The following is a 26684-nucleotide window of genomic DNA, read 5'->3' as shown; positions in this document are numbered from 1 at the left end:
TTTGTTTTGTGCTGGGTGAATGTGTTATGGTGGTGCTTACATGAATTGTGTGTGGCAGCATTTTAACCGAACCAGAGAGTAGCTGAGTGCAGAACAAAGACAAATGCACAAATTCCTGCTGCTTGGCTGCTTTTCTTTTGCAATGATTTCATGGGCTAAACAAATCCGACTCAAAGATAACTGTCATTTTATCAGCATGGTCTTTCATCTCCTCACAGCGTAGATGGTCTTCTGCTCAGAGCTGGAACATATTGCACAGTCTTTGTACTCTATCAGAGAAAACGTGTGCAGAGTCTGAGGGAAGAGGATTTTGCAACTCTTGCACACTTGTAAAAAATACATGTGAACACAAGCACAACAACAACAACAAAAAACATCTGCATAGACATGGTGCACACATTTTCACAGATGCATAAAGATTACCACTGTCTACCTCATGTGGTGCAAAAAAGTGCAAAATGCAGCACCAGTGCATCGCTGAGTAAGCATTTTATTTATTTATTTATTTATTTATTTAATGTATCTAGTCTGGGAGGTCCTACAACATTATACAATGGTACAACTTATACACTGAAAAATCATGTGGTTGTTAGTATTACAACTATGACTACTAGTTATTACTATAATTTATATCAGGCTTTCCCAGGAATAAACTCCAGTAATAAAAGAATAAATGTGTAGGTGAATAAAACCACATTACAACAATGCACTAAATTTCCAAATGAAAAAGCTGATAAAAACAAATATGACACAATGCTAAAATACCCTCGCTGTATGACCATTGTGTTCTTCATAATTTGCAGTTGTTTAATGAATTATTAAGATCCTATATTGTCTTACGTACAAGCCTCTCTATCAATCACTCACTCATCTTCATCCGCTAATCTGGGATCGGGTCGCGGGGGCAACATTTCCAGCATGGGACCCCAGACTTCCCTTTCCCGTGCCACAATGACCACCTCTGACTGGGGGATCACGAGGCGTTCCCAAGCCAGTGTGGACAGATAATCTCTCCACCTAGTCCTGCGTCTTCCCTGGGGTCTCCTCCCAGATGGACATGCCTGGAACACCTCTCTAGGGAGGCGCCCAGGAGGCATCCTTACCAGATGCCCGAACCACCTCAGCTGGCTCCTTTCAATGCAAAAGTGCAGCGACTCTACTCTGAGCTCCCTACGGATGACCAAGCTTCTCACCTTATCTCTAAGAGAGACACCAGCCACCCTCCTAAGGAGGCCCATTTTGGCTGCTTGTACCCACGATCTAGTTCTTTCGGTCATGACCCAACCCTCATGACCATAGGTGAGAGTAGGAACGAAGACTGACCAGAACATCGAGAGCTTTGCCTTTTGGCTCACCTCCCTTTTCATCACAACGGTACGCACCGCTGGACTGATAGTATTGTACACCGGCCATTTGCCCGCTGGCCTGATGGCCTACTGGCCTGCGGATTTTTTTTTTTTTAAATGAAGCATAATATATAATATAATAATAATTTAAAACATAACGCTATAGGTGGATACCGGTATATAAACCCTCCTATTGGTGCATAAACTGGTAGATCGGCCCTTTAGTCATGATTGATTGTGGCCTGGACCAATGAGGTGAGGGGCAGGCCAATTAGCCCTCCATCTCGAGCCTCAGTTGGGCTACACAGTGCGCCAGTGCCAGATAGAGTGATAACGAGCGATATGGATGGTGGAAAGAAGAGGAAAGGTGGCGCTGAAGAGCCAGGGATCAGAAGAGAGTAGCCCTTCAGGCAGATGCTGCAAAATGTCTTAAAATAACAGACATGCTTGCTTCGCGTGGATGCGGAGCATTCACATCTGCAGCAGCCTCAGCAAGTGGCGGAGAAGAAGTTCAACAGGTGGCTGAGGCGGGGACCACTATGGCCATGATGGTAAGTGAAGGTTAACTTCAGCTATTAATTGATGAACAGCAACCTAACTTGTTCATAAATCAGACATCTGTGTGTGAGAGAGACATTCTGATCTTCTGGTCTGAAGTAAAGTGCTGTCTAACTGGGTCGCTCAGATATGAATTAAGGTTGGATATTATTTTCGTTCGTGCTAACTCTGCCAGTCACGTAACCTAGCCTAGCAATGTAACCTGTGCAAATGGTGTGCATGGCTAGCTACCATGCTGCTGCCGCCAGGTTGTTTCTTTATTCTTTATTCTATTTGTGTGACGGTCGTGCGCAGCGTCGGTCATACGAAGTATGCTGTTATGCACAGTCTGCGGTGCAGTGGCATGGTATAACGGCATCCCTGTGGGCTTGCGTACAAGTACCTGCTGACCCTCTCCCTTACTCAGGTGGCCTGTGAACGAACCTTCTCAACGCTCAAGTTTATGGGCGTTTATGCTGATGGCCACTGAAAAGGACATTCTCATGTCTCTGGATATTGATGTGGTCATTGACAGAGTAGCTGAGAAGAGTGAGCTGATGAAAAAGCTGCTTTTGTAGCCTGATGAGGTAAAATAAGACACTGACTTAAAACGCTCATAATGTATCAGATCAGATTAAATGAAACTCCATCATTGCACAAAATACATTGCAAAGAAAACATTAAGCAGCATCTACCTTTAGTGCAAACGAGACCTTATATTAGAATCACTGTAATTTAGAATTAAAACATATTATGTCTGCACACACATTTACTGTGTCACTGTCTTAGAACGTTTTTCTAGAGTAGAAATGCAATTACTATGATCACCTGTGTCATTTTTCTCACCTTTCTATCTATCTTCTGTCTTTTCATTTTTTGAAGATTCCCATGTTTAAGGAGTTCTGAGTGTTGCTGCTGGGAAGAGGCAGGATGGGACAGAATCTCTCTCACTTGTTGTTGGTTTGTGTGTGCGTGTGTGTTTCAGGGTCCATTTTATCTCATTGGTCTGCATGTAAGTTACCAGTTCCTGTTGCATTTTAATGTTTGTTTTATTGATATTCATTTTCTTAATATATAATTGTGTATTTAATTTAGTATTTTATTTTGTACAAAGTAATTATTGATTCATTACAATAATAAATGATAATCATATCTACAGATCTCTGTTGAACTTCTATTATTATGTGAATCATCCCTTTTTATTTTATACTCTAAATTAAATGGATGAAACAAATCCTATTCTTTCCAAGTCCTGGCATAATTTCATATACCTAACATTTTACTTTAAATTGAGAGTCATTCTCTAAGTTGATTAGCAACACAAACTGGTAATAAAAGAAATCCTTGATGTTACTTGTAGCTTGTAGTGAGATAGACAACTGTCTTCATCTTGTGGCCTTTTTGTGTATTGCAGTTTCAAAAGTTCAACCTTTGTATCCAGTCATTGGTCCAGTCATCCAGTCATTTCTTGCTTTATATGGTAAATTGTATCACACAAGTAATGATATATTATTTATAGTATAGCCTACAGTATTTATATAACAAATGTTTTTATATAATTTCTATTTCTAAATTTAAGTAACAAGGCTGAATGAAATGACGGCTTATTATGTCTAAAAAGTAATGTGACCTACTGTCAATAGATCGTACTTTTGATAAGCCTATGATAACTGTATTTCGGGAGAACTTTTCATAATGCTTCTTATAGTGTTAAAATGTGTGTGTCTCCTGGTGCACATTGATTGGTTAAGGGACCAAAAAAAAAAAAACACGCTGTCACAGCAGGCTTAATTTTTTTCCCCTTCGATACCTGGTGGTGGCCTGGTCTTGGTTAAACATGCCCGGCCTGAAAAATTTCCCCAGTCCAGCCCTGACAGTACGGTAGAAAGAATGCAACACCTCTGCTGCACTGATTCTCCAGCCAATCTCACGATCCATTGTCCCTTCAGTCGTGACCCCAAGGTAGCTGAACTCCTTCACTTGGGGTAAGACTGCATTTCCTACCCGGAGTAGGCAATGCATTGGTTTCCTGTTGAGAACCATGTCATCAGATTTAGAGGTGGTGATACTCATCCCAGCCACTTCACACTCGGCTGCAAACCGATCCAGTGAGTGGTGGAGGTCACCGGCCGATGAAGCAAACAGGACCACATCTGCAAAAGGCAGTGATGGGACCCTGAACCCATCATACTGGAAGCCCTCCTCCCTCCAACTACACCTTGATATCCTGTCCATGAATATCAGAAACAGGATTGGTGACAAGGTGCAGCCCTGGCAGAGGCCAACCTCCACCAGAAATTAGTCCATCTTACTGTCAAGCACCCGAACATCACTTTGTGAGTACAGAGATTGGATGGCCCTGAGAAGGGACCCCCTCACTCCATACTCCCACAGCACCTCCCACAGTAACTCCTGGGGTACCCGATCATACACCTTCTCTAAGTCCACAAAACACATGTAGACTGGATGGGCATACTCCCAGGCACCCTCCATGATCCTTGTGAGAGTGAAAAGCTGGTTGGTTGTTCCACGACCAGGCAGAACCCACATTCCTCTTCCATCAGAGATTTGACTATCAGCCGAACCCTCCTTTCCAGCACCCTGGAGTAGACTTTAACAGGGAGGCTGAGTAGTGTGATGCCCCTGTAGCTGGCACACACTCTCTGGTCCCCCTTTTTAAATATGGGGAGCACTAACCCAGTTTGCCACTCCTTAGGTACTGTCCCAAACCTCAACCCAATGTTGAAGAGATGTCTCATCCAAGACAGTCCCTCCACACCCAGAGCCAATTGAGGTCAACAGAGTCCCATCCTTACTGTAGACAGCTTGGATGGTTCCCCGTTTTCCCCTCCGGAAATGCCTCATGGCCTGCAATAAGCACCATGGTGCCAACCGAAAGTTGTTACTCTGGACTCCACTCACACCCGCTGCTTTGCCTCCCTCACAGCAGAGGCTGCCGCCCTTCGGGGAGTTCGAGGGTTGCTGCCCATTGAGGCACCTAAGACCTTCAGGCCACAGCTCTGCACTGCAGCTTGAGCAATGGAAGCTTTGAACATTGTCCAATCTGGTTCAATGCCCCAAATCTCCACAGGGATGCTAGAAAAGCTCCTCCGGAGGTGTGAGTCGGAGATCTGTCAGACAGTGGGCTCCTTTAAACATTCCCAGTTCATCCACACTATCGGTTTGGGCTTACCAGATGTGACTGAAGTCTTCCCCCACCCTCTGATCCAACTCACCACCAGATGGTGATCAGTTTTTCTTTCAATTTATGTCCTTTATATAGCGCCAAAACACGACAGAGTTGCCTCAAGGCGCTTCACACAAGTAAGGTCTAACTTTACTAACCCCCAGAGCAGCAGTGGTAAGGAAAAACTCCCTCTGAGGAAGAAACTACAAGCAGACCAGACTCAAAGGGGTGACCCTCTACTTGGACCATGCTACAGACATAAATTACAGAATAATTCACAAAATGAATATCCAGGAAATGCTGTTGGTGCACAGAACAGGAGAGTCTCCAGCACAAATACCACACCCATCTCTGGATGGAGCTGCACCTTAAACAGAGAGAAAAAAAAACAAAATAAGGTATCAGAAAGACAAGAAATACAGTATAATTTGTCAGCATTAAACAACAAGAAAACAGGAAATACTAAGGTGATCGCCGGCCACTAGCCCTATGCTTCATTAAAAGACCCAGAATTTAGGTAAAGCTGAAGACACTCTGTTTCCTAATAAAATGAATTAAAAGAGTAAAAAGCGTAGAACTGTACTATGCCAGTATTCTGGTCATACGAAAGGGAAAATAAGTGCGTCTTAAGTCTGGACTGGAAAGTCTCCACAGAATCTGACTGTTTTATTGACACAGGGTGATCATTCCACAGAACAGGGGCATGATAAGAGAAAGCTGTGTGACTTGCAGATTTCTTACCCCCCCTTTGATACAAAGAAGTCCTGCACCACAAGAACGCAAAGCCCGGGCCGGTACGTAAGGTTTAATTAGGTCAGCTGGTAGGGAGGTGGCAGTCGGTGAACAATTTTATAGACAAGTAGCAGAACCTTAAAATCTGATCTCACTGGGACAGGAAGCCAGTGAAGGGATGCCAAAATGGGTGTAACGTGGTCAAACTTTCTGCTTTGTGTCAAAAGTCTGGCTGCAGTATTTTGAACCAAGTGGACACCCCTAATGCTGGACTGCGGTAAACCAGAAAATAGAACATTGCAGTAGTCCAAACTAGAAGAGATAAACGAATGGATCACGGTCTCAGCATCAGCCATAGACAGGATGGGACGAATCTTCGCGATATTTTGCAGGTGGAAGAAAACAGTCCTCGTAATATTTCTAATATGGAAGTCAAAGGACAATGTAGGATCAAAAATTACCCCAAGGTTCCTCACTTTGTCAGTGTGATGTATGGCACACAAGCCTAGGCTAAGCATTAACTGGCCAAATTGATACCGATGTCTCACTGGACCAAGAACCTTCATTTCAGTCTTATCAGAGTTTTAAAGTAGGAAGTTTCTAGACATCCAACTTCTCACTTTTGACAGCTCTGCCCCTCTCTTCACCTGAGTGTCCAGAACATGCGGCTTCAGATCAGATGATACGATCACAAAATCGATCATCGATCTTTGGCCTAGGGTGCTCTGGTACCATGTACACTTATGAGCATCCTTATGTTCGAACATGGTGTTCATTATGGACAGTCCGTGACTAGCACAGAAGTCCAATAACAAATGACCATTCGGGTTTACATCAAGGAGGCCGCTCCTCCCAATCACACCTCTCCAGGTGTCTCAGTCATTGCCCACATGTGCGCTGAAGTCCCCCAGCAGAACAATGGAGTCCCCCACAGGAGCCCCATACAGGACTCCTTTCAGGGAGTCCAAGAAGGCAGAATATTCCAAACTGCTGTTCAGTGCAAACGCACAAACAACAACAGTTTTACCCCCCACCACCCGAAGGCATAGGGAGGTGACCCTCTCATCTACCGGGGTAAACTCCAACGTAGCAGGCGCCTCACACCCTGTTCAACTCCAGAGAAGGATAAGGTCCAATCCCTATCAAGGAGAATGGTTCCGGAGCCGAGGCTGTGCATGGAGGTGAGGCCTATCAGAGTTAGCTGGTAATGCTCCACCTTCTGCACAAGCTCTGGCTCCTTCCCCCACAGCGAGGTGACATTCCACACCCCCAGAGCTAGCCCTCGACTTTCACTACCACCCATGGGACAGCACAACTGACACCAGCGGTTCCCCCTGCGGGTGGTGAGCCCACAGGGTGGAGATGGAAGGTCCATGTTGCCTTTTCAGGCTGTGCCCGACTGGGCTCCATGGCAAGATCAGCCACCAGGCACTCGCTGATGGGCCCTCCATCCAGGCCTGGCTCCAGATGGGCCCCGGGCTTCCTCCGGGCTGGGTCACATTTCCTTTGCTTTGTTTTGTCATGGTATCTTATGAACCATTCTTTGTCTGGCCTCTCGCCTAAGGCCAATTTTCCATGGGAGATCGTACCAGGAGCACAAAGGCTCCAGACAGCACAGCTCTTACGTTCATAGCGGCACACAAACCTCTCCACCACGATAAGGTGATGGTTCCCGGAGAGCTCTATCAATCAATCAATTCAATCAATCAAAAAAAACCTCCCAATATTTTCGTTTTAATGGCATCTGCAGGAGGCCTTGCATGAGAATTTACCTTGCATGAAGAGCGGGGATGCTGTGCAAATCAAGGAATATTTGTAGGTCACTCACTGTGCATTAGCAGGTATTAATGAGACAAATTTAACTCCATAGAAGTTAGCTTTGAGTTAGCGGACATTAACATGCACGCTACGTCCGCAAATTGTCTTGTAAATCAGTTCAGAAGTGTTAGGTTCCAAAATCAGCGCTTTTAGTTTTTGAAGTGTTTATTTCTCGCTAGCTTTAACATAATATATGAGAAAAGTGTTATTTCTAATGATACAACAAAGACATGCACATCCAAAACACATAAAAAGGCATGCAGGACCAAAAAACATACCAAAAATAAAAATACAAACCAAATGATCCGCACAGCCACAGCGCTCCAACACAAAAGAGGCTCCATTTAACAAAAAACGTAACATTTCGGGCACCAGCCCTTCATCAGACAACCTGCTCAATGTGGCACACCTGTTGCGGGAGTGCACATATGTGAGCCTTTGAGAAGAGCGGATGTTGTGTTGGGTGTTTGACTCCTGCCTATATTGAGCTGACAGAGGAGGATTACTCCCGCAACAGGTGTGCCACATTGAGCAGGTTGTCTGATGAAGGGCTGGTGCCCGAAATGTTACATGTTTTTTGTTAAATGGAGCCTCTTTTTGTGTTGTAGGGCTGTGGCTGTGCGGATCATTTGGTTTTTATTTTTATTAAAGGTGTTATTTCTCGCCAAAAACAAAGTGATGTTAGCAGCTAGCGAATTCAGGAAGTGACGTCAAAACCTCAAAAATCTACAAAATGTTCTGTAAATCCTTCCAGAGGTGTTATCAGGTTACACAAACAACGTTTTCAGTTTTGGAAGTGTTTATTTCTTGCTAGCTTTTACATAATATTTGAGAAAGGTGTTATTTGTAGCCAAAAACAAAGCAAAGTTAGCAGCTAGCGACACAAGAAAGTGACAGCACCATGCTAACGTCTGCATGATCATACCATAAAGTTAGGTACAGAATGTGACTTTTTACCCTCTGAAAATATACCTTGTTAGAACAGGTCAAAGTCAGCCATCTTTGAACTTGCCCCAGTCTGTGTCCCAAGAATGTTCCCTGTTCCCTGTGATTTGAAGCCTCTGGCAGTAATAGGATTGGATTTACGCTGAGCACAGACAGATGAACAGATGGAGAGACAGATGGACAGACCAATGGACTGATGGACGCAAAGCCTTTGCAATACCCGATGGCCATTTTTGATGGCCTCGGGTAAAAATCAAATGGACTCAAGTTTTTAATTGGCGTGTTTCCAATGCTATGGGGTAGCACAGCCCAGTCTCACATTTTTTTTCATGCTCCCGTCACGAAATGAGTCAAATTTTCGTGACAGGGTTTTTTTAACTCACTATTCCTAACCCTACTCCTACCCCCCACCCTAACCTTAACCATAACCTAATCTTACTCTTTCCCCCACCCTAACCATAACCACACCCGACGCCCCCATTTCACTTTTAATTTGTGCAGCCATCACGGAATGAATTAGAATGAATTCGTGCTGCCGTGATGAAAATGAGGCACACTTCGTCACAATATCACAAACCAACAGATCAATGTATATTTCATGCTGCTGAATCATGACATGCCGTGAGACCAGGTTGGGTAGCAATATGTGTTTATGTGCATAAAATAACTTCAAATATGTTGTCATTGCATGTTTTATTTGTCCATCTTGGTTATTTTTTTGGAATTTAAACATCCTTATACTACACACCGCAATCTGGGGTCTTCCTCCATAAATCCACTATTCACTTTTCCATCCTTGTCCTATGTGAAATAACATCAATGTGAAATAATATCAAAGTCAAAGTCAAACTCAGCTTTATTGTCAAATATGCTATACATGGTCGACATACAGCAGAGATGAAATTTCAGTCCTCTCAGACCCACGGTGCAGAGTATAGAATAAAAACTACTACTAAGCTAAGTAAAACATTTACCTTAAACATCACTGATTTACAAAATAAAAATAAAAATAATATAAAACAGTATAACCAGTGTAGGTCGTGTAAGTATGATGCTGTTGTGCAAATGGCAAAAGGGTACTATTGTAAACAGTATGACATTAAATACGATGCAATGGATAACAGTGTAATACAGTATAGGGGTGATTCTTTAACTATGGGCACTACTGGCCTTGTAAATGTAATTTCCACCACTCCATTGCCTTACAATATAAAGCGCCTTGGGGCAACTGTTTGTTGTGATTTGGCGCTATATACATGTGCTCTGATGTCACTGTTTATCTCCATAGAAACTACCCAAACAATCTTTCATACAAACTGTTTAAAGGGACATTACAGTGTTGTGGTGGAAATTATGGCAATAGTGTGGGACAACTACATTTTGTTTAAAAAAATCACAACAGTTGTATGACATTGAATACCCCAATTTGCAGGTGAGGCGGGTGTGGTAGATGTCCAGCAGAAAGGGGAGAGGAACACTGATGATCTTCCCAGCTGCTTTCACAGTGCGCTGCAGGGTTTTGCGGCAGGATACGGTGCAGGCACCGTACCACACAGTGATGCTGCTGGTCAGGATGCTCTCGATCGTACCCCTGTAGAAGGAGTACATGGTGGGGGTCGGGGCTCTTGCTTTCCTCAGTTTCCGCAGAGTCACTGTTGGGCTTTTTTGGCCAGATATGTGGTGTTGATGTTCCAGGACAGGTCTTGGGAAATGTGTACACCCAGGAACTTTGTGCTGCTCACCCACTCCACTTCAGCACCATTGATGGTTAGTGGAGCATGCTGAGCGGGCTCTCTCCTGAAGTCTACGGCAATCTCCTTCGTCTTCTCCACGTTCAGGTGGAGATTGTTGTCCGCGCACCACGTGGCCAGGCAGCTCATCTCACTCCTGTAGTTTGTCTCATCATTGTTGTTGATGAGACCCACCACAGTCATGTCGTCTGCGAACTTGATGAAGAGGTTGGAGCTGGATGTAGGTGTGCAGTCGTGGGTCAGCAGAGTGAAGAGGAGGGGGCTCAGCACACATCCTTGGGGGGCTCCTGTGTTCAGCGTGATGGTGCTGGAGGTGTAGCTGCTGACCTGAACTGCCCTGTGGTCTCCCCGTCAGAAAGTCCAGCAGCCAGTTGCACAGGGAGATGTTGAGTCCCAGCCGGACTAGTTTGTGGATGAGCCGATGGGGGATGATTGTATCGAATGCTGAGCTGAAGTGGATGCAACAGCATTCTGATGTGCAAGTCCTTGGTCTGCAGGTGAGTGAGGGCTGAGTGGAGGGTAGTCAGTCGAGTGGTTGGACCGATATGCAAACTGGTAGGGGTCCAGTGCGGGGGGGAGGGCAGATTTGATGTGGTCCATGACTAGCCGCTCGAAGCACTTCATAATGATGGGAGTGAGTGCGACCGGGCGGTAGTCATTGTAGCAGGAGGGAGACGACTTCTTCGGGACCGGGATGATGGTGGTGGCTTTGAGAAATGTCGGGACAACAGCTTGTCTCAGCAAGATGTTGAAGATGTCTGTGAAGACATCAGTGAGCTCCTCAGCACAGTCTCTCAAGACCCCACCAGGAATATCGTCGGGACCAGGGGCTTTCCTCGCGTTGATCCTCCTGAGCGTTCACCTCACGCTGTCTGAAGGTATTGACAGCACCTGGACGTCAGAAGGCGGAGGGATCTTCTGTGCTGGAATGTTGTCTGCCTCAAAGCGAGCAAAGAAGTTGTTCAGCTGATTCAGCAGAGAGGGGGAGTTGTTGCAGGTCTGCGGGGTGGGCTTATAGTCTGTGATGGTCTGAATACCCCACCATAGAGAACATCCATTATGTTGTCCAATGCACATTTATTTGTTCATGTTGCTTATTTTTGGAATTCAAAAGTCCTTTTATTAAGTAACAGTACATGCGGTGGTGTACATATGTGGTCATCACGGAGTTCCTATCCATTGTTAAACTTGTGAAACATGTTAAAAGGTGAGTTCCATATTAGGAAAAAAGGTTGAAGGTCTATTCCATTGTAACTTTGATTTCTGTGCAATTTTTATTTCTCCAGGAAAATATGGCACCAAGTATAATTGAGCTCATTTGTTAAATTTTGAAATTTTGAGCTGTGGTCATGTGACCTTATCCTTCCATTAATTCAGGCATTTGTGTGGAAGGTACGTCTCCATGAACCAGATGCACCTAGCGTGCCTGGTGTAGGAACTGCTAGTGGTCAATGAAGACATTCAGCAATTCTGAGAATGAATTCTCACACTTGGCTGCACCAAGTGCTAAATTCACACCTCACAGCAGACACTACACTTGGCAGGCTTCCAGGCTTACAAGATTTTGTGGCACCTTGTGACAGGAGTATTTGTGTTGTTCACATCTTCTTTGTCTGCTGCTATTTCACCACATTTATAGCAACAAGCCACATGCTGGTGAATTACAGATTGTAATCTCACTGGTTTATGACATACCATGTGATTAAATATGTGATTAAAATCAACCCGTTTGCACACTGCACACAACTCAGAATTTCATTCATTCCTCCTGTTGTGTCTGTCCATGTCTGTGTCTTATGTTTTGTCTGTTACTGGATTTGAGGTGTCCTTCTGTTTTGCACACCTCAGTTTTTCTTAAGCTCCACTTTAATTTTCAACCATTGTTCCTTTGGTTTGTATTCAGTCAGTTTTTGGTTCCCTTGTAGCTGGTAATTAGTTATGGATTGTAACTCACCCTCAAATCCATGACAAAATCCCAACAGACAATATCCCAGTGGACAGAATCCCAACCGCTTATTTCAAAAATGGACAAAATCCTAGTTTCATTCCAAAGTCCCCTCTCACTTGAACCTTAACGCTAACCCTACATTAATGTAGTACACTATCCCTAACAATATTATATTTTATATTTATTCATGAGCCTGGGATTTTGTCCACTTTTATCTTTGTGCTTTAAAGTTTCATTCTGTCTCTGTCCGTCCCTGTGTGTGTTTGTACAACCTCAATTCCAATGAAGTTGGGATGTTGTGTAAAATGTAAATAAAAACAGAATACACTGATTTGCAAATCCTCTTCACATTTCAAATTGTTTTTGGAAATCATGGATGTCGTGTCCTCCACAGCCCTGAACCCCATTTTCAAGATATGTATCTGCTGAAGAAGGTTGAGTTTTGTGTGTTGCCAACTGTAAATGTAAATTTGTAAATGTAAATTTGTTTGGTAGTAATCGGATTGTGTCCTTTAAGCTGAAGAGTCTGAAGTGGTTGAAAATGGGAGTGGGAATAGATAGTTTTTCCCCCCCACAACTTTTGAACTACATAATTTTATTTTTAGTTAAAGGGGTAGGCCTTAATAAGCTTTGCTTCTGCCTATACCCTTTCAGGCACATGGATGCATTGTAATCCATTTTCTTTCTTCATTGTAAGTTTTTTGTTGTTGTTTTGGACTGTGTGTGCTGAATAAATTCATTCATTCATTCATTCAAAAGAGTGCGGGTACTAGACTGGCCTGCCTACAGTCCAGACCTGACGCCCATTGAAAATGTGTGGTGCATTATGAAGCACAAAATACGACAATGGAGACCCCAGACTGTTGAACAACTGAAGTCGTACATCAAACAAGAATGGGAAGGAATTCCATCTACAAAGCTTCAATAATTAATTAAGGGCCTTTCACACTGAATGCGTCAGATGCATCAGAAGCATCAAAAATTGGTCTAAAAGGCATTATTTTCAATGAGACGCGTTGCTTTTTAGACGCGTCAGAAGCATTGCTAAAGCCGAGCTAAAACGACACTTCGGACGGGAGCGCGCGTTGCTGCTTGTCGGCAGGCTGACGCAGTCAAAGTTCAATCCAATCCAACTTTCGACGTGCTGAGCCATGATGTAGCTTTGCGCTGTCCAATAGGAACGGCGTGTTGCGCCAAAACATGGAAGACTAGTGGCAGTAACCACTGATCTGTACAGAAACAGAAACGTGTCACAGGACTGCTCATTTATAGAGCAGTTTTCTGAAGAAAAATCCTTGGAAATGCTTTTTTGTTGTTTGTTACCTCAGAATTTCTGATTACTGTTAAAAAAAGTTTAGAACACTTGCAATTAAAATAGCTAAATAAATGGTTCTTTAGAAACCTTTCATCTGTAAATTAAGACCACCTGTTATTTCAGATTAGATAATTTCTTGTTTAACATAAGGAACCTTGACATTTATTTTTAGACAAATAAAATAACATGGAAACTTGTACATTTTTAAAAGTCTGTTAGATTATTTATATCTCATTTCAACCAGAAAAACAGACACTGTAAATAAATACAAATGTTTATTATAAATGTAACAGGAAATAATGACTGCAGTGTGATTGTAAAGTAGGATTTCTGTGACATAAACCTCATGATGAATTTTTTAATGGCCATTTAAACTTGTAACTTCGCCAAAATATGTAATTGCCTTTAATGTTGTTATCAGGACAGAGTCATTTCTAAAATATGAATTTGAGCACAATAAGGGGCGAGCTTCTACCTGTGCAAATGTCTTTTGACTTTGATTCGTGGACATTTTTAATGATTCGTTCATTGATTGTTAAAATATAAAATGAAACAGCTTTAAAAAAAAAAATAGTTACTGTTGAAAGAGCCTTTTATTTAGAAGCAGGTGACGTTAGGCTGGATTCATCGGGACCAGATGAAGGTCTCTTCTGCAGCTTTGAACTCTGGTGGTGCTGCTGAAGACACTTTTGTCCTATTTTGAAGAGCAGAGATGTTTTCTTTTGACTGGACTTCATGGTGTTCAGCTCATCAATGGAAGTTTGGTTGTCTGCACAGCAAATGTTCCTGATTGGGACAAATAAAAATATTTCTTTAAATATAAGAAACACTAAAGAGTTTATACACTCAACAAAAATATAAACGCAACACTTTTGGTTTTGCTCCCATTTTGTATGAGATGAACTCAAAGATCTAAAACTTTTTCCACATACACAATATCACCATTTCCCTCAAATATTGTTCACAATCCAGTCGAAATCTGTGATAGTGAGCACTTCTCCTTTGCTGAGATAATCCATCCCACCTCACAGGTGTGCCATACCAAGATGCTGATTAGACACCATGATTAGTGCACAGGTGTGCCTTAGACTGCCCACAATAAAAGGCCACTCTGAAAGGTGCAGTTTTATCACACAGCACAATGCCACAGATGTTGCAAGATTTGAGGGAGCGTGCAATTGGCATGCTGACAGCAGGAATGTCAACCAGAGCTGTTGCTCATGTATTGAATGTTCATTTCTCTACCATAAGCCGTCTCCAAAGGCGTTTCAGAGAATTTGGCAGTACATCCAACCAGCCTCACAACCGCAGACCACGTGTAACCACACCAGCCCAGGACCTCCACATCCAGCATGTTCATCTTCAAGATCGTCTGAGACCAGCCACTCGGACAGCTGCTGAAACAATCGGTTTGCATAACCAAAGAATTTCTGCACAAACTGTCAGAAACCGTCTCAGGGAAGCTCATCTGCATGCTCGTCGTCCTCATCAGGGTCTCGACCTGGCTCCAGTTCGTCGTCGTAACCGACTTGAGTGGGCAAATGCTCACATTCGCTGGCATTTGGCACGTTGGAGAGGTGTTCTCTTCACGGATGATGTGAAGGAGATGTGTTGCACTGCATGAGGCAAATGGTGGTCACACCAGATACTGACTGGTATCCCCCCCCAATAAAACAAAACTGCACCTTTCAGAGTGGCCTTTTATTGTGGGCAGTCTAAGGCACACCTGTGCACTAATCATGGTGTCTAATCAGCATCTTGGTATGGCACACCTGTGAGGTGGGATGGATTATCTCAGCAAAGGAGAAGTGCTCACTATCACAGATTTAGACTAGTTTGTGAACAATATTTGAGGGAAATGGTGATATTGTGTATGTGGAAAAAGTTTTAGATCTTTGAGTTCATCTCATACAAAATGGGAGCAAAACCAAAAGTGTTGCGTTTATATTTTTGTTGAGTATATATAAAAAAAGAAAAAAGAGGCAAAAAACGATGGAAAAAAGGCCTGAAAAAAGTTATTTGAAGTTGAAATTTGTGGTCTCCGAAAAAAGCTGTAGCTTTATTTGGTCAAAATAAGAAAGACTGAACCATCTACAAATTAAAGCGTTCACTCAGATCAACTGTGCTAAAAAGCTAAGCTAGCTGATCAATAAACCTTCACAGCAGTGCAGAAACGTCACGTTTTACCTTTACGTTATTCTCACCTCAATAAAGCTGCAGAACTAACCTCCGTTGGGCAAACTGGGACTTCGCATATATCCAAAAAGTGGGAGATTTCGGACTGAGTGGGTTTGCTCCATCCCCCCAGCTGCCTGCCTCGGTCTGCCCAGGAATGATGCCTGAAGGCCGGCTTCTCCTTGCGGGTCGGCCCGCTGTCGCGGTTCGATCGATAACCCACCAAGTCGTCAGTCCTCCCTCAGTTGGCGTCACTCCGAAAAGTAGCTGAAAAAAGCTTCTCCCAGCAGGGTGATGGGAGAATCGTTCTACTGCTGTTTTTTTAAAGCTTTGTTGTGGTTCAGGCGACCCAAATTCAAGATGGCGATCGCTGAACTTTTTTCATGTTGTGGAAACAGCCAGAGTGTGACGTAGCCGCAATCTCCGTCCCCTTGCCGCTTCCGAAGCGATGTGTCTGACGTCACGATGCGTTGGAAACGCATCGGCCTGGTGTTATGACGCGTTGGGAAGCGTTAAAGCGTCGTGCTGACGCTTTCAATGTGAAAGGCCCTTAAGTGTCCTCAGTTCCCAAACGCTCATTGAGTGTCGATAGAAGGAAAGGTGATGTAACACAGTGGTAAACATACCACTGTTCCAGCTTTTTTGAAACCTGTTGTAGGCATCCATTTCAAAATGAGCAAATATTTCCACAAAAGCAATAAAGTTTATCAGTTTGAACATTAAATATCTTGTCTTTCTGGTGTATTCAATTGAATATAGGTTGAAGAGGATTTGCAAATCATTGTATTCTGTTTTTATTTACTTTTTACACAACATCCCAACTTCACTGGAATTGGGGTTGTAGACGGAGACATTCTGAACATGAACTTGAGAACAGGGCTTTGGTCTCCTTTCCTAAAACTGGACTAAGTCGTCACTGCAGCATGATTCAGTCTGTGCATCCAAAAACATCAACACAGCCAAAAATGGTGGAACACAAGCATTATTGATTATCGACAGACAGAAAGAAAGAGAGAGAGAGTTTGAAATAAAACAGCATGACATAAAACTGGACTAAACCATCTTTGCACCTGACTGTCGTACTTTGATGTGAAATACGGGAACTAAGCTACAGGTTTAAAAATGAAGATCTCTTTGGTTTTACCTCTCATGACGAAACCAAAGCTGCTCCCTTCTTTGTGCAAACAGATGTCGATTGTCTTTGATATAACCCCTGAGGTGCTGTCTGGTGCTTTTAAGAGAGAACAGGAGGAGAAGAAAAATCACTACGAGTGAAAGAAAAGACGGAAGCAAATGTATAGAATAATTTGCTGTTGTTGCAGCTCTAATCAGTCACACAGAAGATACATAATTACTCAGTTCAAGAAACAGGTACAAAATAAGCAAATGACATGAGAACAATAGCAACATCCCAGATGATGTCCAGTGTTTTAATTGAACCCCAAATCAGAAAAAAGTACGTGGAACATGCTAATAAAAATCCCACAAATGTTTCTGACTTCTGTTTCATTTCAGACAGTATGTTTCAAGATGTTTCATGTTTTGTGTGGTTATCTTCATTTCATTTGTTAATATTTGTTCCTCCATTTCAGGACTGCAACACTCCCCTCCCCCCAAAAAAAAAGCTGGGAAAGGGGGAAATTTAGGGTATGCAATAAGGTGTAAATAAATAAATATGTTACATCAAACAGGAGATTGTAATGATGATTTATGTAATTTATGTAAGGATGTCAGAGGATCTCCAGTTTGTGATTAAAGAAATGAAAAAAATTATGTTCTCCGAAAAAAGGTATATTAATTTAAATTTTTTAAGGAAATCTTTAGGAATTTCAGTGTGGAAAGGGCAAGGGGGAAAGCCTAAGATGAACAGCTGAAATCTCCAATCCCTCAGACAGCACTACATTAAGAACTGTCATTCATCAATAGCTGATATAACCACATGTGCAAGGGATTACTTTTGGAAATACCAACTTTTTTAGAATGGGTTGGAGGCCTGAAGTACAGGGATGACAATGCAGTCTCACACTCGGGTTTTAAGGCAAATGCTTCATTTTGACCGAATGCCAATATGCGATGAGTTGGGTTCCCCTGCTGCATCACTGTGACACAAAAGGAAACACTAAAGCCTAGTTTACACATAGACGGTTTTGTCGGCGGGCACCCCTAGTGCCGGCGTTAACAACAGCGTGTGATCCTTAAGACGGCCAAAAACTCTTCTGGGACGCTTCCGGGAGCTCTTACCGTCTATGTGTAAACGGGGCTTAAACCCAAACAATCCACTTAACCATGACCATAATCACAACCAAAGCATAGATGAATGTTTCCTGATGACGTGGAAGTGAAGTAGATAGTTCCGCACCATATCAGAGAAAAATGATGCAGAATTTTATATATATATATATATATATATATATATATATATATATATATATATATATATATATATAGTCAAGCATGTCCTGTGAGACTTCAACACGAAGTTGCTTTTGCTCCGCCGCCACTCTTTTCATGGCCAAATCTTCTATCACAATGGAATGTGCCGAAAAAGTGCTGATGTCCACCTCTTCCGCAATTTCTCAGACAGTCACACGACGGTCCCGCATCACCAAAGCATTCACTTTGGCAATAACCTGGTCATTTCAGCATGTTGATGGCCGACCGGAGCATTGCACGCTGTCCACCATTGTGCGGCCGTCTTTAAACCGGATGTACCACTCCTTAATCTGTGATGCACATAGCATCGTCACCGAACGCCATCTGAATCTTCCGAATGGTTTCCACCTGGCTGTTGCCCAGTTTCTGGCAAAATTTGATGCGGCGCTGCTCCAGTCGTTCCATCATTTTCTTTGCAATGAAAAACCAGAGAGAGCACTACACACGACCTCACACAAATGCTGCTTGCCAGCAACTGACGAAATCGACAGGTGTGAAAAAATTCACGCATGTGCACAAAGGTTCAAGGTTCAAGGTTAAGCAGGCTTAAAAAAAAATAATAATAAGGTCAGATACTTTTCTAACACACACACACACACACACACACACACACACACACACACACACACATATATACGAGGTCTGTTAGAAAAGTAACGGACCTTTTTATTTTTTTCAAAAACAATATGGATTTGAATCACGTGTGATTGCATCAACCAAGCTTGAACCTTCGTGTGCATGCGTGAGTTTTTTCACGCCTGTCGGTTGCGTCATTCGCCTGTGAGCACGCTTTGTGTGAGCAGTGGTCCACCCCTCTCGTTGGATTTTATTGCGAATAAATGTCTGAACGATTTGGAGCTTTGCTGCATCAAATGTTTCCTGAAACTGTGAGAGACCTCCAGGTGGACACCATTCGGAAAATTTAGATGGCTTTCAGTGATGATTTTATGGGGATTACACAGATTAAGGAGTGCTCCAGCCGGTTTAAAGACCGCCCACAGCGTCTGAGAGCACGGTGCGCTCCGAGAGCCGATTGACAGGCTGAAACCCCGCTGAAACAACCAGATCATTTCCAACATGAAGGCTTTGTTGATCTGGGACGTTGTCTGACTTTCACAAAAAAGGCAGAAGGCGTGGACATCAGCACGTTTTCGGCACATTCTACTGTTACAGGAGTTTTTTCATGAAAGAGAAGCGGAGGATTGCGCCACCGTGCCGCTCATGGCACGGGACAAAACCACCTCCGTGTTGGTCTCACAGGACGGCTTTCAGGTGGCTGTCAGATGGCTTCCGGTTGCTTTTCATTCGTGACTATCCGAGAAATTGAGCATGAGCTGGACATGCCCCAACATGTCCTGTGAGGCTTCATCACGGCGTTGCTTTGCGCCATGCGGCTCTTCCGCGACACGCGGAATTCCTCCGCTCCTCTTTCCATGACAAAATCTCCTGTAACAGTGGAATGTGCCGCAAAAGTGCTATGTCAAGCTCCCTTGCCATTCCTGTAGTAGTCACACGATGTCCCGGATCAACACAGCGTTCAGTTTAGAAATGATCTGGTCGTTCCAGCCTGTCGATGGCCGCTCGGTGCGCCCTCCGCCGTTGTGGGCCATCTTTAAAAAGGTTTTAACAGTCCTTAATCCGCATGACGCCGACAGAATCTTCACTGATATCCATCTGAATCTTTCGAATGGTTTCCAACTGGCTGTCTCTAACAGTTTCTGAAAAAAATTTCATGGAGCAAAGCGGCAGTCTCTCAGCGAGTTCTCAGACAAAAGAAATCCGACGAGGTGGGTGGACCAGTGCTCACTCAAAGCCTGCCCACAGGCAAATGACGCAACCGACAGGCGTGAAAAAAATCACGCATGCGCACGAAGGTTCAAGCTTGGCTGATGCAATCACACGTGATTCAAATCCATATAGTTTTTGAAGAAAATAAAATGGTCCATTACTTTTCTAACAGACCTCGTATATATATATATCTATATATATATAATTATATGTATATATATATATCTATATATATATATATATATATATATATATATATATTAGACCTCTACAAAATGTCAATTGTTACAAAATCTTTTGGGCCACATGTTGTTCTTGTTCCACGAATAAAATAAAAGATCTGTGCCAAATTTTACTGTAATCGGACATTGTTTAGGGGTCCCCCACAAAGCAACAATTTTCACCAAACAAGCAATGTAGTAATCCAATAATTCCAGTAATGTTCTCCTCTGGGTGACCAAACAACCACCACTTTTTGCGATTAGAAGCCATCACATGTACCTGTAAAAGAAAAATAATGGCATCAGAGTCTTATCCCATTAGGGTGGCGTTGCTTTGCAAACGGAGGAAGAGGAAGGAGTTCAAATTTGGTCTGCACCTATAAAACCCCAAGTGGTACAAAAACAACATGTGGCCTGAAGTCTCTCTCAACTTCTGTTTTTTCACCATATAACATGAACCTCCCTAATATATATATATATATATATATATATATATATATATATATATACACATATATACATATATATATATGGGGTGTGCAGCCAGTACATTCTGAGTGCCGGTCCCAAGACCGGATAAATGAGGAGGGCTGCGTCAGGAAGTGCATCCGGCGTAAAACAAGCCAACCCAACTATGCAGACCAAGAATTGAATTTCCATACCGGATCGGTCGCGGCCCGGGTTAACAACGTCCGCCACCGGTGCTGTTGCCCAACAGGGTGTCGGTGGAAATTGGGCTACTGCTGGGTGAAGACGACAAAGAAGAGGAGGAGAACATTTCCACAAACAGCGGGAGAAGAAGAAAACTGGAAGGGTGGAAATGAGAGTGGGGATTTTGAATGTTGGTAGTATGACTGGTAAAGGGAGAGAGCTGGCTGATATGATGGAGAGGAGAAAGGTAGACATATTGTGAGTGCAAGAGACCAAGTGGAAGGGAAGTAAGAGCAGTAGCATCGGCGGTCGGTACAAGTTGTTGTACCATGGTGAGGACAGGAAGATAAATGGTGTTGGGGTCATTTTAAAGGAAGAGTATGTTAAAAGTGTGTTGGAGGTCAAGCGAGTGTCTGACAGGGTGATGAGTGTGAAGTTGGAAATTGAAGGGTGATGATGATCATCAGTGCATATGCCCCACAGGTAGGTTGTGAGATGAAGGAGAAAGACGATTTCTGGAGTGTGTTAGATGAGGTGGTGGAGAGTGTGCCCAAGCATGAAAGAGTGGTGATATGAGCGGACTTCAATGGGCATGTTGGTGAAGGGAACAGAGGTGATGAGGAAGTAATGGGTAGATATGGTATCAAGGATAGGAATGGGAAAGGACAGATGGTAGTTGATTTTGCAAAAAGGATGGAAATGGCTGTGGTGAATACCTACTTTAAGAAAAGGGAGGAGCACAGGGTAACATATAAGAGTGGAGGAAGTGCACACAGGTGGACTACATTCCTTATAGGAGATGCAAGCTAAAAGAAATCAGAGACTGCAAGGTGGTGGCAGGAGAGAATGTCGTTAGACAGCATAGGATGGTGGTTGTAGGATGACTTTAGAGGTAAAGAAGAAGAAGAGAGTGAGAGCTCAACAAAGGATCAGATGGTGGAAGCTGAAGGAGGAAGACTGTTGTGTGAAATTTAGCGAGCAGGTGAGAGAAGCACTGGTTGGAGAGGAAGCAATTTTGGACAACTGGAAAAGTACTGCAGATGTGGTGAGGGAGACAGCTAGGGCAGTACTGGGTATGACATCTGGACAGTGGAAGGAAGACAAGGAGACTTGGTGGTGGAATGAAGAGGTCCAGGAAAGCATAAGGAGAAAGAGGTTGGCGAAAAAGTTTAGGGATAGTCGGAGAGATGAAGAAAGTAGACGGGAGTACAAGGAGATGTGGCGTAAGGTGAAAAGAGAAGTGGCAAAAGCAAGGGAAAAGGCATATTGTAAGCTGTACAAGAAGTTGAAAAGTAAGGAAGGAGAAAAGGACTTGTACCGATTGGCCAGACAAAGGGACAGAACTAGAATGGATGTGCAGCAGGTTGGGGTGGTAAAAGATGCACATGGTAATGTGCTGACAAGTGAGGAGTGTGTGCTGAGAAGAATATTTTGAAGAGCTGATGAATAAAGAAAATGAGCGAGAGAAAAGGCTGGATGATGTGGTGAGAGTAAATCAGGAAGTAAAGAGATTAGTAACGAAGAAGTGAGGGCTGCTATGAAGAGGATGAAGAGTGGAAAGGCAGTTGGTCCATATATATAAAATATGTATTTTCCATACTGTCACAGCTTCCTCTGATTTGGGGTTGTAAATAAGATCTTACAAACATTACTCTCACGCCGTTTGTTTTTTTTTTTAACTGAGCCACACTCCAGTCCACATGGTGGCAGTAATGCACCTATAGGCTGGTTTCCCAATTACCAATAATCAGAAAACAGCAGAAGCTACATGATCAGTGCTACTGACTGAAGTGGTCAGATGTGAGCACTTTTTCTTTCCCTGTGAGAAGGTCTGCGATTGAAACCCCATCATGCTTATTCCTTTTGTACATTAGGAGCTGCACCAGTCAGGGTATCTGTTGTCATGACTACTACAAATCTTGATGACGGTAATTTGGGAAAGCAGGATAATACCTGTGGGTGGTAGTTCATATTCCACCTCCAGCAGGACTCTCTCTCCCACGTTCTTCAGTAAACTGATGATCTCCTCATGGCGTAATTTGGTCAGATTGATGCCGTTCACTGACTTGATGTAGTCGCCCACGTTTAACTGGTCACTCCTGCACAAACACAAACAAACACACTAAAAGTCAGCTCCTCTGCACAGAGTCAGTTCTCGAGGCATTTTTTCTGATGTTTTTCTGTTCAGTCTACCTGGCTGCCAGCCCTCCAGGCCGTAGGTTCGATACCCGCGGTTTCCCATCCTTGTCAGTTCCTCCTGAGATGGTGAGACCAAGTGTGCTGCCTTCCTTCTTCACCAGTTCCACCATGGTCACCCCCCGCAGAGCTTCTACCCCAAAACACACACAAACATAAAGACACAACGAAAAACAAGATATCCAGACACACACACACACACACACACACACACACACACACACACACACACACACACACACACACACACACACACACACACACACACACACACACACGCATGACAGACAGAGTGAACAAGATACACACGCGCACACACCAAATGAACAAGATGTACACACATGCACACACCGAACAAACAAGATATACATACACACAATGAACGAACACGATACACACACAGAACAAACAACGTATACACACAAACGCACACACGCCAAACAAACAAGATACACACACTCACGTGCACACCAAACGAACAAGATACACATATGGCCCACAGAACGAACAAGATATATATACACACACACACCGACAAACAAGATACACACACACCGAACAAAAATGGTACCATGGTTAGCAGCTGCTCACTCTTTTTTCCTATCTTTTTAAATTGTTTGATTTAGTCTTTAAAAAGTAATCAAAAATGCCAAAACATCTATTTTGTGTCGCAAAAACTAGCATGTTAACATTACCAAGTTTACAGAATACACTGTTTCTTCACAAATTAAATTCAAAGTTCATGCTAACTCACCAATATAGCTGCAGTATGCTATGCTGGCTAGCTAGTTAGCAAATATCTCAGCCAGATTATAAATAAGATGATATTTGAATGGGATGTGACACCTTTTTTTAAATATGTTTTGCAAGGTTTTACATGTTGTTGAAGAACAATATAAAGTGACATAACATGACACAGTTAGCTTCAATGGCTGCTTCCGCCAATTTAAGATTTTATATGTTGTTGAAGAACCATATAAAGTCACATAACATGACACAGTTAGCTTCAACGGCTACTTCCGCCAATTTAAGATTTTATATGGTGTTGAAGATCAATATAAAGTCACATAACATGACAGCTGCTTCCGCCAATTTGGACACTGATCACTTTGATGTCAATAAGAAATTAATGAATTCATTAATCCTGCTAATAAACAAACAACCAAAATCAATCAAAGGATTGTGTAAATAAAGTTATATATATATATACACTCAACAAAAATATAAACGCAACACTTTTGGTTTTGCTCCCATTTTGTATGAGATGAACTCAAAGATCTAAAACTTTTTCCACATACACAATATCACCATTTCCCTCAAATATTGTTCACAAACCAGTCTAAATCTGTGATAGTGAGCACTTCTCCTTTGCTGAGATAATCCATCCCACCTCACAGGTGTGCCATACCAAGATGCTGATTAGACACCATGATTAGTGCACAGGTGTGCCTTAGACTGCCCACAATAAAAGGCCACTCTGAAAGGTGCAGTTTTGTTTTATTGGGGGGGGGGATACCAGTCAGTATCTGGTGTGACCACCATTTGCCTCATGCAGTGCAACACATCTCCTTCGCATAGAGTTGATCAGGTTGTCAATTGTGGCCTGTGGAATGTTGGTCCACTCCTCTTCAATGGCTGTGCGAAGTTGCTGGATATTGGCAGGAACTGGTACACGCTGTCGTATACGCCGGTCCAGAGCATCCCAAACATGCTCAATGGGTGACATGTCCGGTGAGTATGCCGGCCATGCAAGAACTGGGACATTTTCAGCTTCCAAGAATTGTGTACAGATCCTTGCAACATGGGGCCGTGCATTATCCTGCTGCAACATGAGGTGATGTTCTTGGATGTATGGCACAACAATGGGCCTCAGGATCTCGTCACGGTATCTCTGTGCATTCAAAATGCCATCAATAAAATGCACCTGTGTTCTTCGTCCATAACAGATGCCTGCCCATACCATAACCCCACCGCCACCATGGGCCACTCGATCCACAACATTGACATCAGAAAACCGCTCACCCACACGACGCCACACGCTGTCTGCCATCTGCCCTGGACAGTGTGAACCGGGATTCATCCGTGAAGAGAACACCTCTCCAACGTGCCAAACGCCAGCGAATGTGAGCATTTGCCCACTCAAGTCGGTTACGACGACGAACTGGAGTCAGGTCGAGACCCCAATGAGGACGACGAGCATGCAGATGAGCTTCCCTGAGACGGTTTCTGACAGTTTGTGCAGAAATTCTTTGGTTATGCAAACCGACTGTTTCAGCAGCTGTCCGAGTGGCTGGTCTCAGACGATCTTGGAGGTGAACATGCTGGATGTGGAGGTCCTGGGCTGGTGTGGTTACACGTGGTCTGTGGTTGTGAGGCTGGTTGGATGTACTGCCAAATTCTCTGAAACGCCTTTGGAGACGGCTTATGGTAGAGAAATGAACATTCAATACACGAGCAACAGCTCTGGTTGACATTCCTGCTGTCAGCATGCCAATTGCACGCTCCCTCAAATCTTGCGACATCTGTGGCATTGCGCTGTGTGATAAAACTGCACCTTTCAGAGTGGCCTTTTATTGTGGGCAGTCTAAGGCACACCTGTGCACTAATCATGGTGTCTAATCAGCATCTTGATATGGCACACCTGTGAGGTGGGATGGATTATCTCAGCAAAGGAGAAGTGCTCACTATCACAGATTTAGACTGGTTTGTGAACAATATTTGAGGGAAATGGTGATATTGTGTATGTGGAAAAAGTTTTAGATCTTTGAGTTCATCTCATACAAAATGGGAGCAAAACCAAAAGTGTTGCGTTTATATTTTTGTTGAGTGTATATATATATATATATATATATATATATATATATATATATATATATATATATATTATATATATTTATTTATTTTTTTAACAGCTCCATATGTTGTTGAAGGTTTGATGTTTTAACAAAAAGTAATTAGAAGTGGGGGGTCAAAAAAGGACTTTCTTAAAAAAAATCCAACATGACTTTACATGAGTTACTTCACAGGTCATCAACAACAAAATGTGATACATCCTTCACCATAAAAACACACACACACAAAAAGAACAAATATGAATAGAATAGAGCCTTTATTGTCATTGTACATGTATACATACAACAAAACTTGTCCTCTGCATTTAACTCATCCTAGTTAGACACAATCTAACCACAAAGAGCACTGGGCAGCCACAGTCCAGCGCCCGGGGACAAACTCCAGATATAGATGCTGCCTTGGTCAGGGGCAGAGAAAGCAAGACCCTAAATAGGCATGTTTTTGATTGTGGGAGGAAACCAGAGGGCCAGAGGAAACCCACACAGATGCGGGGAGACCATGCAAACTCCACACAAAAAGGCCAGGAATTGATCCCACGACCTTTTTGCTGTGAGCCACCAGTTGCTAACCACTTATCCACCGTGCCACTCATTAAAAACAAAAACAAAAAAGATCATTTATGCAATCTCATAAATATTGAAAATACTATTTCATAGCCACACATTGCACAAGTCCATAAAGTAGTGGAGCAGTGAGAGAGGTACTGCACAGCATCTGTGGTCCAGAGCTGTTGTGCTTAAAATATTAATAGACCCAGGCATAAAAGAGTTCTTAGACCTTTTCAGTCC

The 26684-nt window shown here is 43.1% G+C and overlaps 1 protein-coding gene across 1 annotated transcript in view; it reads right to left on the bottom strand.

The window, feature by feature from the left end:
* The window catches only part of grip2b (glutamate receptor interacting protein 2b), a 454393-nt gene that overhangs the window by 103615 nt on the left and 324094 nt on the right, over positions 1-26684 (bottom strand). The window contains 3 exon segments of the mRNA XM_034165962.1: positions 16899-16985; positions 22801-22946; positions 23041-23176. Of these exon segments, the coding sequence (XP_034021853.1) occupies positions 16899-16985; positions 22801-22946; positions 23041-23176 (369 nt within the window).

The sequence above is a fragment of the Thalassophryne amazonica genome, chromosome 3 (genome assembly GCF_902500255.1).
Source record: "Thalassophryne amazonica chromosome 3, fThaAma1.1, whole genome shotgun sequence".
In the NCBI taxonomy this organism is placed as follows: domain Eukaryota; kingdom Metazoa; phylum Chordata; class Actinopteri; order Batrachoidiformes; family Batrachoididae; genus Thalassophryne; species Thalassophryne amazonica.
The sequence above is the reverse complement of the archived record's forward strand: the minus strand, read 5'-3'. Positions and strand labels throughout refer to the sequence as shown.